This window comes from Polypterus senegalus, chromosome 16 (genome assembly GCF_016835505.1).
Source record: "Polypterus senegalus isolate Bchr_013 chromosome 16, ASM1683550v1, whole genome shotgun sequence".
Lineage (NCBI taxonomy): Eukaryota > Metazoa > Chordata > Cladistia > Polypteriformes > Polypteridae > Polypterus > Polypterus senegalus.
In genome coordinates this window covers 49,224,615-49,237,032 of record NC_053169.1, presented here as the reverse complement: position 1 = coordinate 49,237,032, position 12,418 = coordinate 49,224,615, and the positions used below count along the sequence as shown (strand labels likewise).

Sequence of the window (12,418 nt, the reverse complement as noted above, 5' to 3'; positions counted from 1 at the left end):
GACAAAATTAAGTTTTGATAAATGTATAAATTTAGGGGAAATATTTACATGTTCATTTTTTAAAATATCTAAATATTCAGCTTCACTTTCACCCTGTATTTACTGCCTTATACAAGTTTATTAGGCACATTCAGAAGTAGTTTTTATTTTATTATTATTAGTAGTAGAAGTACTATTTTAATTGTATTATTATTAGAAGATAGAAATAGTAGTATTAGTGTTTATTATTAGTAGTAGTAGTAGCTTCAGTATTTATTATTAGTAATTTGTAGTCATAGTCCTAGTAGTAGTTTTTATTTATTATTATTAGTAGTAGTTGTAGTATTTATTATTATTTATTTGTAGTAGTAGTCGTAGTCATAATAGTAGTTGTATTTATTATTATTATTATTTTTATTATTTTTATTATCATCAGTATTAGTAGTAGTAAAATTGCTTTTGTTGTTGTTGTTGTATCACATGTCACAAAAAATGCTGTTATCTATATCAAGTAACAAAGAGTAACAGTACACTGATACCCCGGACAATTATTATTATTATTATTGTTAGTAATAGTAGTAGTGTTGTAGTAGTAGTAGTAGTAGTGGTAGTAGTAATATTTATTACTAGTATTAGTAGTAGTAGCTGCAGCATTTATTATTATTAATTTGTAGTAGCAGTGGTAGTAGTAGTTATTATTATTATTATTATTAGTAGTAGTAGTAGTCATAGTATTAGTATTTATTACTAGTAGTAGTTTTTATTATTATTATTATTATTATTATTATTAGTAGTAGTAGTAGTAGTAATGGTATTAAAATTGTTGTTTTTATTGTTGTTGTTTCACGTGTCAAAAACGGTCTTGTTATCTATATCAAGTAACAAAGAGTACACTGATACCCTGGAACATTCTTTATTATTATTATTATTAGAAGTAGTAGTAGTAGTAGTAGTGTAGTAGTAGTAGTAGTAGTAGTAAGAAGGTTCCATTTAGGGCCCGAGTTTAGCTCAGGGGTTGCACTGGACGTGAAATGGACAGGGTTGATGCACTGAGTGGTTACTCACAGGTGACATCTGCCAGTTTTTATCTATGTACTTCACCTTCTATTTGCATGCATCATTTCCACTAAGTTACCACAATGAAAGATCAGTCAAGGCTGACATATGGAACAAGTAAACATTTTAAGAATAAATCAGGACACCAACATTGGGGCTGACATATGGACTGTCTGCTCACCTAACTTTTAGATCATTGGCTTTTCTGTTTAAGGGGTTCTTGCAATTGCTCTGAAATACAGTAAGCATGTTTTGTATCAAAGTGCCTTAGAATGTTCTGCTCTTTGAAGACAAACACACCATCTTTTCTTTCACATATGTAGAAGTCTGTTTTCTTTGTCAATTTTCTTTAAACGGGCACTGATTCTTTCTATCATGCTCCATTTCCTGTTGTATGACTTCTGCAACTTTACAAATACTCAAAGAAGCAAATCCCGAATGCTTACACTTCATGAACAATTACAACATTGCAGAGAAAATATCTTGTTTGTGGTAAGACAAAAAACCTACAACATATGTTATTTATAGAAGATGCCTTTAAGACCAAAGGAAAGGCCCCAGTGGGCCTATTTCAGCTTAATGGCCATGGCTTTGGCAGCCCTGCTTTAGACTCACCACAACTGTAGCCTGTTAAAACCCCTGATGTGTTTTATTCCTGGGTCAGGAGGGTCTCTCTTTGGCTACAGAGCCAGCAGGCCAGAACTTCGTCCCGTTTTCTTTGATGTCTCTACATCACTGAGTTCAGTGTAGTCCTTGAAGTGTTGTCTCTAACAGTCAGCTGTCACTTGGAGACCAACTGATGCTACTTGTTGGCTTGGGGTCTTCTTTCCATTTGTCAGTCCTTCATGGTCTTGTTATCTTAGTTAGCTGTGTTGCTTTTTTTTTAAAAAAAGGTGGGAACTTTTTTAAGTTTGCCTCTCAGTCTTGCTGAAAAAAATACTTTGTATCTTGTTTTGGAAGTAAACATGTGTCTCCTGGTCAGCTAATTTGTGATAGTGCGAAACCTTTGGAGATGGGCCTGGCAAATTTGATGAGTGGTGTGCATCCGTGATGCAGGCTTTTAGAATGTTTTGAGTTTTTCCCTGATTGGCATAACAGTCCAGACACCTCTTGAGCCCAAAGCCCCTGGGGGTTCCTGAGGTTACTTGGCCTACATCATACAATTCTATTACTACCTTGAAAGCTTCATGATTCCTTGGAACACCTTGGATAACATCAATGCTATAAGATTAAGGTGCAGATATGAGGATGGTGCCTATTTCTCTAAGACTTCTTCTTTCGGCTGCTCTCGTAAGGTGTTGCCACTGCAGATCATCTTCTTCCATATCTTTCTGTCCTCTGCATCTCATTCTGTTACACCCATCACCTTCATGTCCTCACTCACCACATCCATAAACCTTCGCTTAGGCCTTCCTCTTTTTCTCTTCCCTGGCAGCTCTATCCTTAGCATCCTTTTTCCAATATCCTCAGCATCTCTCCTCTGCACATGTCCAAACCAATGCAATCTCGCCTTTGTCTCCCAACTGTCCAACTTGAGCTGACTCTTCAATGTACTCATTTCTAATCCTATCCATCCTCGTCACACCCAGTGCAAATTTATTTTTAAATAAAAAAACAAAGATCACAGATGGCCAGGGGGGACAGAAAAAACAAAAAAACTCCAGACGGCTGGAGAAAAAATAAAATCTGTAGGGATTCCAGACCATGAGACCACCCAGTCCCCTCTGGGCAATCTACCTAACATAAATGAAACAGTCCTCTTTGGATTTAGGGATCTCATGCAAGGACTTGATGATGATGGTCACGTAGACTTCTGGCTTTCAGTCCATCAATGTTGGAGCATCATGATGCTTTGAGTAGGTGGATATATTATATATTTATATATATTATATAAATATATATATATATATATATATATATATATATATATATATATATATATATATATATATATATATATATATATATATTATTATATATATATATATATTATTATATACATAGATTAGTGCCAATTTTGAATTGTGAAAGCATTTTGACATCACAGCTCATGAGTCAACTGGTGGCTCTAAGGCTAAGGATCTGTTCTGGTGTCTGGAAGGTTGCTGGTTCAAATGTCGTTGCTGCCATGAGGGGATCCTACTCCATTGGGCCATTGAGCAAGGCCTTTAACCTAAAAACTGCCTCAGGGATGCTGGACAATGTCTGACCCTGTGTTCTGACCCCCAAAGATAATGTGACAAGACAATATAAACTCAAGGAATAATAAAGTATATGAAAATCAAAAATGAGGTTGTGTAGTCATGTGATGCACAGATTTCATGAGGTGACTGTAGAGAATTTGGTCATGACATTTACAAACAGAATATATATTAAATAAAACATAAAATTAGACATGCAAAAGATCCATCCACCCATTTTCTAACCCGCTGAATCCGAATACAGGGTCACGGGGGTTTGCTGGAGCCAATCCCAGCCAACACAGGGCACAAGGCAGAAACCAATCCTGAGCAGGGTGCCAACCCACTGCAGGACATGCAAAAGATGCCTGTTGTAAATTGTCTTCTTACCAGCTTCCCTGAAGATATCCTTATGTGTGAATCCTAGTTTTAGTTCTTGCAGAACATTACTGGGTTTGAAAATTTCAAGGTTCGTGGTGCTGCCATGTCTGATGTCATTAACCTTATTAGCCATTCTTCTCCTCATCCGTGATTTGGTTACAACTACAACAACAAATTCTTTAGGCTTTATTATTTTTACTTTTCTGGTTCTCAAAATTATTGCATTCCTCTGCTGACTAGCAAGTAGCAAGTTCTCACAAACTGAAAAGTGCAAGCTTGAGTAGGCCCATCATCTTTTCTAACGAAAAATCTTTCAAGACTCATTTTCTTGCTCACTGATGGGCTTCAACATCTTCTTATGAAGACTAAGTGGCTGAGCGTGCAACTTGTTTTTCTTGCTTCAGCTGTCTAGAAGTCAATACAGCAGGCCATATATGAACATAATGGGTACTGTGCTAGATTGGATCTCCCCCCAAAAATAGATGAAACAAGTAACTATTTTATTAGAATAAAACAAAGATTTCAATGAACAAATCAGGATAAGTAGTCTAGACAGACCAGGGTTGTATATGCAAAGGTATGAGAAATTAGCAACCAACGAAAACAAAAGAGATGTGAAGTCAAAGTCAAAAACTGCTTTGGAAAGAAACTACCAAACTGACTGCAAACGATAACGCAGTATAAATAACTTTATCTGCATGGTGACAAAATGAATATAAGCAATAAATAAAAACTTTAAGTTGAATAACACATCAAAATCCCAGTTTTGTCCCAGAATGACAGCAATGTAGAAGGCTGCTTACGAATCTACAAGATGGCTTTATCTTTCATATCTACTTAAACAACAAATTTAAACAAATTTAAAAAGCCAGGAGGTTTTTCTTTTGACCCAATGCACAGCTTTATCCAGCCTCTCTTGCAGCTTTCTAAGTTTATCTTGTGTAAAGTTTAAGGGGCACCAGGGAGCCCAAAATACCACACACAACTTCCACAGACACAATTTCAAGTTCAAACAAAAGTCATTTTATTTCATATTACTACACCTTGACAGGCTTTTAGGTCAATCCATGCTGTATGAACCAGTAAGTCAATCGTCTTTCTGTCGTCTTTCATCTTCACACTGAGTCAGGTCAGATGGCTCCTATTATGTTGGACCTTGAAGTACTTCCGATGTCACAATAAAGTATGGTGGAAGCACTTCCAGGATGTGTAGGAGGGAGACAGTGCCCTCTGGTGGCACCTAGGGATTCCAACTGGGTTGCCCTTCTAAACTACATGTCCTATGAATCCCTGGAGGAGTCCCAAATGGGACCATATTTTAGTTGCACTGCCATTTTTTGCCTTGATGGATTAACTTTCCCCAAGGGCTAGTTTTCCCCAGTCCATTAATAATACAACTGCCCCAACACGAATAGGAACCTAGTGCCATCTCAGCTGGGTTGCACCTCCACTGAAGCAGTCTATACATTATGGACTCCTAGCCAGACAAGGTGTTGTTCCTCATCCCAGACAAAATGTCTGTAAATCCATTATGGCATCTACACTTGTTAATACTTATGGCTGCATGTGAGTATAGTCCATGATGGACTCAGATCAGGCTGTGTATTACAGAACAGCTGTCACTGCAACAGAAGGATCTGCATCCCCTGCAGCCTGAGAACAAATTATTGCCTGCCTTTACATTTTGGGGAGTGTGATTTGGCTGTGAACAACAGGATTTCATTAAATATATGGAAATATTCAGTGTATTACTCAGTTACTCAGATTTCACTGGACCATGCATGCAAGTATCCTTCACGGTCATTGAAAAATTGGCCATTGACTGCCTTCACTCTGTCTGTTAAATTTGTATATTTATGTATGAGAGTATAAATGCATATAATCTCTGATTATGTTGTTCTGTTGAATCCATGTGTGCATCCTGCTCTTTCCTAGTTGTCATCACTGACTTGGTAAACTGTGGGATTACGTATTTATTTTAAAGTTAACTTCAAATAGCTTATTATGTTCACAAAATCAGAGAGCCAGGATTCAGCACTTGAAAAAAAATCAATTCTGAATGATTGCTAATGTACAAAATAAATCAAATGAACAGACATTTACAAATCTCTCTTATAAAGTGACTTCAAGTTGTAAAAATAATATTTTGGTGTGAATTTAAAACAGCTTTTCAAGTGATGCTCTCATGTTGTGTTTGATTAGGAGGTGTTGGTCCACATGACATTGATACATTCATGGAAGCCTTGATGAACACAACCAAAGAGAAGGTGGAATCTTGTTCAGGATCTTCAAGTGTGACACCATGGAAGAGGGAATTCAGGTAGGACAATGTACAGCAGTGATTTGTATGCATTGTCATTTGTTTACCTGATCACCAAAACCAGAGTTTCTGGGCACAATTTGAAAAACAGTCCTCAGATCATCCATGTCAATGGTGGGAACTGAAGGGACACAATTAAATTTAATTCATGTGAATCTAACCTCCATTCTAAACCTTATAGAGTTGGTTATTAATGTAGTTATCCAAAGTGACCTACACCAAGGGAAGCAAGAAAACAGGTGTCTATGAATCTTTAAAGGAATACTCCAGACAAAAATGATATATTTTTTATACATTACTTGCCCCATGTAGTTTGTAGTAATAGTTAAAAAAATCAATCCATCCATTATCCAACCCACTATATCCTAACTACAGGGTCACGGGGGTCTGCTGGAGCCAAACCCAGCCAATACATGGCACAAAGCAGGAAAGAAACACCGGGCAGGGTGCCAAACCACCACAGGGTGCGCACACACACACAGCCACACACTAGGGATAATTTAGAATCAGCAATGCACCTAACCTGCATGTCTTTAGACTGTGGGAGGAAACCCACACAGACACGCAAACTCCACGCAAGGAGGACCCGGGAATCAAACCCGGGATTCCTAACTGCGAGGCAGCAACTGCGCCACCGTGCCACCCTAGTTAAGAAAATATTGAATTACATTTTTTCATACTGCAAAGAGATGAAAAAAAAATTCTGATTTACTAGGCATCTGGCAACATTAGACAACATTATCAAAACACTACCAAGTCATAAGCTCAGAACGTCCTAAACACAAACAATTTTAGTGAAATACTGTTAAACGTGTCACTTCCAGATAATGCTCTTGTGAACAAAAACGTTAAAGTGCTCAGATGCAAACAAGCATTTGAATAACAGACCCCGCCTCCTATCATTTATTTACAGTCATATTCACAACTGGAGTACCTTGGACTTATTTAGTGGCAGACACGGTGAATGGACCTTGTGGTTGTTGAAGCTTCTTAGACACGCACAAGTACGAATCATATTCTCTCCCTGATAATATTTTCACAGATTTTTCTTTAACTTTTAATCTTTTTAGTCTTTCTCACCCCTTCACCACCTAACAGCTAAAGTGTGGTAAGCATAGTGATGCAAACTGGCTGCGGTCGCATCCTCCAGGTGGATGCTGCACTTTGGCGGTGGTTGAAGTGGCTCCCCACTCACTCTGTAAAGCACTTTAAGTACATTGAAAGCACTATACAGTATGTGTGTAAAAAAATATTGTTATTATTATTTTAATTATGTACGTCTGAAAACTTTCCACCGTTGATATCACATGAAACACAACGCATAAATTGATACTGGGCCAGACCCCAGATCATTGAATGAGGGAGAAGGGGGCAGCTTTTCAATTCAAATGCTTGGGTATGACTGAGTATGATCTGTTTCATTTCACAAAAGCGCAACAATATTTTATTAAAATACATGTGTTTGGGACTTTGCGAGTATATGACTGGACGATTTGACCCATGGATTATGTGGCACAAAATGTGACATTTTTTTCATGGACATTTTGGTATTTCTTGATGTTGTTTTTTTATCCTCATTCTTCATGAAAACATGAGGTTAAAAATGTTTCTCAGCCATCACTACAAACTACATGGAGTAAGTAACACTTCATATTTGGGTGGAGTACTCCTTTAATTAGATTAGATTAGATTAGATTAGATTAGATTAGATTAGATTAGATTAGATTAGATTAGATTAGATTAGATTAGATTAGGGTTAGATAAACTTTATTAATCCTATGGGGAAATTCAGATGCATACTGGAGCAGAAATGTAAAAAAGAAGGATACAGACTTACAGGAAAGATAACACAGTCAATCAATCAATCAATAAGTAAATAAAGTAAATTAATAAAGAAAATAAAAATAAACACATGTATATTATGCAGATATTTCAAAATGAATTTAAAGAGTACATTGGGAGGAGGCATTGAATTGCTCCATAGAAGTGGGCAGAAAAGACCCCCAGAGGCACTTCTTAGCACACTGTGGTGGAATGTGCCTGCAGTTGAAAAGGCTGCAAGAGAGCACCTCCTGGAATGGGATGGAGGGCACATTTCATGATGGCATCCATTTTTCCACCATCCTCTTTTCCACAACAGATTTAAGTGTGCCTAGGGTTCGCCTTGTGCATCTTTTGAGCTGGCTACTATGAACTGGTAGAACATTTCCAACACCTTCCTGCATACATCAAAAAATTTGAGTCTCCTTATCAAGTCCAGTTTTTTCTGGCCCTTCTTGTCCAGTTGTCAGACCAGTCCAGTTTGTTGTTCATGTGAACCCCCAGGTACTTGTAACTCTATACCACTTCCACATTCTCTCTCTGAATGGCGACTGGTCTCAGTGGATCCTTGGCAATCCTCAATTGGAAATATATATATTCCCTATTTCTATTATTTTTGCTTTGCGACCTCGCCCACCATAACCTATCATCTATGGGGGGGGAGCAAACGCTGTAGATTCCTCAAAAATTTCAGTCTCTGGCTTTTGACAGATCTCAATGTTTTAGGGTCCCCTGATATTAAAAATATATCTGAATCTTGATGATGTGTGTGTGTGTGTGTGTGTGTCTGTATGTCACAGTTTCTTGAGGACAATCTAAAGCTAAAATGGCTGTATGGAAAAATACCAAATTCGAAACTTAAGCCTGTTATGAGATGACAATGTTCTGATTAGTTTTTGAGTAAATTGTGCATGAGAAAGAGGCACTCTAGAGGAACCCTTAAATGCTGTAATTCTGCAGTTAGTTCTGAATTGTTCTCGCCCACTGCTATCATAATGAACTATTATATGATCAGAAAAATCAGCATCAGAGTGGTAATTACTAACATGTTACAGAATAGTTTGGGTGACTTAGTTCCTAGGGTCGCAAACCCTACTGACGCTCATGTCCATATTTTTTTCCTAAGATTTTTGGGCAACTGGGGAATCCTTTTCTTTCTTACATATTCAGTACCTACTGGGAAAGCCCACCATTCAGAAAATTGTGCATGAAACATGTCATGTGTTAAGGGAATGTCTCCAGCCTCTTGTCATGCCAAACCCAACAGAACAGCTATGGACTGCCAGTGTTCTTAGTTCCCTAATTGTCTTGGAGCCCTGGAGATCTGGTGCTCCTGAACATTAAATGAAAGACATGTAAATGCAATAAAGACTTTTTCTTCATGCTTATCTGTATTTTGGCAGGAATTGACACCAAGGAAATGCTGCATGTGACATTTTTTTGATGCCATCCAAACACGCATCCAACTGAACCAAAGTGATGAAAGCCTGTGTGGATGGTCTGATTCGCTGAAATAAGCCGAAAAATGCTCTGCATTCAATTCACGCTCACCTGACGCTACAGACGGCGGAAAAACTCTCCGTTCAGATATCTGTGTGAGCGGGGCCTTAGTTTCCCTTTTTTCCACTCACAATTTTGCTTATTCAGCTGGTTGTTTCTAGTACTGCTGCAAATTGTCCTTTATATTTACTTATTTGGCTGATGCCTTTATCTAAGGCAACTTACAACATATATGATATAATTGGTTACATTGCTTTTGGTTTTCCAATTAAAGCACAGGCAGGTCAAGTGACTTGCTTATGGTCAGGCAGTGTCAGTACTGGGATTTGAACCCACAACCTCAGGGCTTGAAGTCCAATGCCTTAACCATGACAGCACACTGCCTGCCATGTTGATCAACTTGCTTTTTTGCTGTGTATTGTATACCAACTGGCACATTATATGGTGCCCACTGCACAGGAAGTACAGAGGGGTCCACTTATTGGGACACATTCCACTTCATCACACACATTAATGACTAACGGATTTAGGAGTGCCCTTTGAAAGGTCAATTTCATTCATCCCAAATGTTCACATGTTGAGATAGATTGTAGTGATCGCTAGCTGGTTCGGATAATTTCACTTTCAAGTTGATGTGTGTGTCCACCGATTGTACATGCAAGCTGGAAAACTCCCGTCAACGGCAAAATCTCACCCCAGTATGCTTCAGTCTGTGAAGCAATTTACTGTGAGGTGCAAGCCGCAGTTGGTCCCTCAGACTCATCAAATTATGTGTTGCAACCGAATCAAGTGAGGATGGCAAGGGCCTGTCGCTCATTGTGTGGCATAGTATTTGTTTCCTATGGCATTAATACAATAGTTTTCACAGATGAACACTTTTTTGTGCCGTGTGTGACCATTACTTTAATGAACATTATTCGCCATCATGTGTACTTTTCTTCCTGAAAGTCTGCTGCTTGACAAACACACTTTTTCGTAATTGTTACTTACACTGCAGAGCTGGGCAATGTACTTGATACACGTGGGTTCTTTAACACAGGATTTGCATGTAGTAATGTCAGTGAGATTGTGGTGCCGTTGGGCATGCTAGTCACAAATCTTCTCATCTGCCTGCTGTTTGACCTGTTCTGACCCTTGTATATGCAAATCTAGAAATCTGATGTAGAACAGTGTAATCAGTAAGGTGCACCACTGAGCACCAAAACAACAGACCCAACAATACCTAACACAATCACAGGCTCAGATAATGGACTTTTTTAATCCAACAAGTAGCAGCCCAAAAACCATACAAACCAAAAAATTTCTTCTCTCCTTCCCCCTCCAGTTGAGTGTTGCCTGCTGTCTCCTGACTCCTAGTTAAGGCATCTGGCTTTTATTCTGGACCAAGAACAGCTTCTTATGACCCGGCATGACTTGTGGGGAGTACAACAGGATTGTTTGAGAACCAGGGTAGTCTTCCCCTTACAATGCCCCTACTTGTGGTAACCATGGACTCCGGCAGGGTTGAACTTCTGGACTCCACCTCCAGAGGACCACTGCCACTTAACGTATGAAGGACGGAACTGCACCTGCCCCTGCTTGCCAATCCCCTGGCACCTTCTATTTTATCCCAAAGTTGTGCCACCATCCATCCAGGATGCTTGTCTGTCCTCTGTGGCACCATCCATCCATTATCCAACCCACCATATCCTAACTACAGGGTCACGGGGGTCCTCTGTGGCACTCACAACATATTTTAGTAGCGCTGTTCAACATCAGGTTTATGTCACTCAGTAGAACGAGCCCTGTGACTTTATCAATGACAACAAGTACTAACCTGTGCTGTATTAGTTAGAAACATGAGAACATTCTTGATAAGAACAGGCCATTCAAAGATCTCCAAACCTATAAGTCTTAAATCCTCCAAAATAATATCAAGTGGTGCTTTGAAAGTACCTAAAATCCTACTGTCTACTTCACTACCTCACTGGTCACTTATTCCACGTGTCTTTGGTTCTCTGTGTAAGAAAAACTTCTTAACGTTTGTGTGAAATTTACCCTTAACAAGTTTCCGTCTATGTCCCCATGTTCTCTTGAACTCATTTTAAAGTAGCAATATTGTTCCATAATGCTAATGCCTTTCACAATTTAAGACACTTCATTTGCGTCTCCTCTTAATCTCCTTTTACTTAAACTGGAAAGACTCAGCTCTTTTACTCTTTCTTCATAACTCAGCCCGACGTCCTGGGTAACATATACTGTATAACATGGAAAAGAACACTCACATTGACACAAAAAGGGCCATGAATAATAAAACTAGAATGTTCTTGAGACAAAGTAGTATGTGAAGATGAATGGAGGCCTAAGTTTAAAATGGGAGACAGTTCAGCATGATTTTGTGGACTTTGTATTTGTAGGTTTGGCAAGGAAGCCTGCAAAGTTTCAAGTAGATGATGAATAGGCAGCAAATGGTGACACGTTTACAAGTAGAACCTGATGCTGTCTGTGGAACAGCAAAAGATGCTTTTGTTATTCCTTGAAGATCATTTTAAGCCTGAAGTCATGATTCTATGTGATGCACAGAAAAGACTCAAATAGCAGCAGTGATTTTTGGCAAACGCACACCTACAAATAACAAAAATATAACTTGCTGGTCAAAGGTATCTTACAGAGTTGAAAACGTAACTGAGATGTGCCATGATCTAATACTGGGTTTGACATTTTTTGCTTTGTCCTTAAAAATTAGTGAAGTTTTTGTTTAAGGATTTTAAAGGCAGATAATTCCAATGATTATGTTTTTAAGGTTTTTTTTTTGCATTTTTAGGGATACCTCAGGCAGAGTAGTGGCTCTGTGGCTAAAGGATCTGGGCTGGTAACTCAGAAGTTGCCGGTTTGAATCCTGGCAGTGACAGAAGGGATGCTATTCTTTTGGGCCCTTGAGTAAGGCCCTTAACATGCAATTGCTCCAGGGGTGCTACACAAATAGTTGACCCTGCATTCTGACCCCCAAAAATCTCTCTGGAGTGTAAGCTCGGGTATGTGAAAAATTACAAATTCCAAGTACAAGAAATTTCATTTGGCAATTAAAGGATTAAAAAAATCTCCCACGGTGCCATTTTGAGTCTACTGTTGCTAAAATGTTAGGGATAAGGTTAACTGAAAGTGTGCAGTATGGGACCTCAGGGAGTTGAAGAGATAAAGG

General features: G+C 38.6%; 1 protein-coding gene across 1 annotated transcript in view; it reads left to right on the top strand.

The window, feature by feature from the left end:
* Window positions 1-12,418, top strand: part of LOC120516401 — a 51,162-nt gene that overhangs the window by 26,217 nt on the left and 12,527 nt on the right. Inside the window, exon 4 of the mRNA XM_039738048.1 lies at window positions 5,799-5,916. Within this exon, the coding sequence (XP_039593982.1) occupies window positions 5,799-5,916 (118 nt within the window). The remainder of the gene's footprint in view (window positions 1-5,798; window positions 5,917-12,418) is intronic.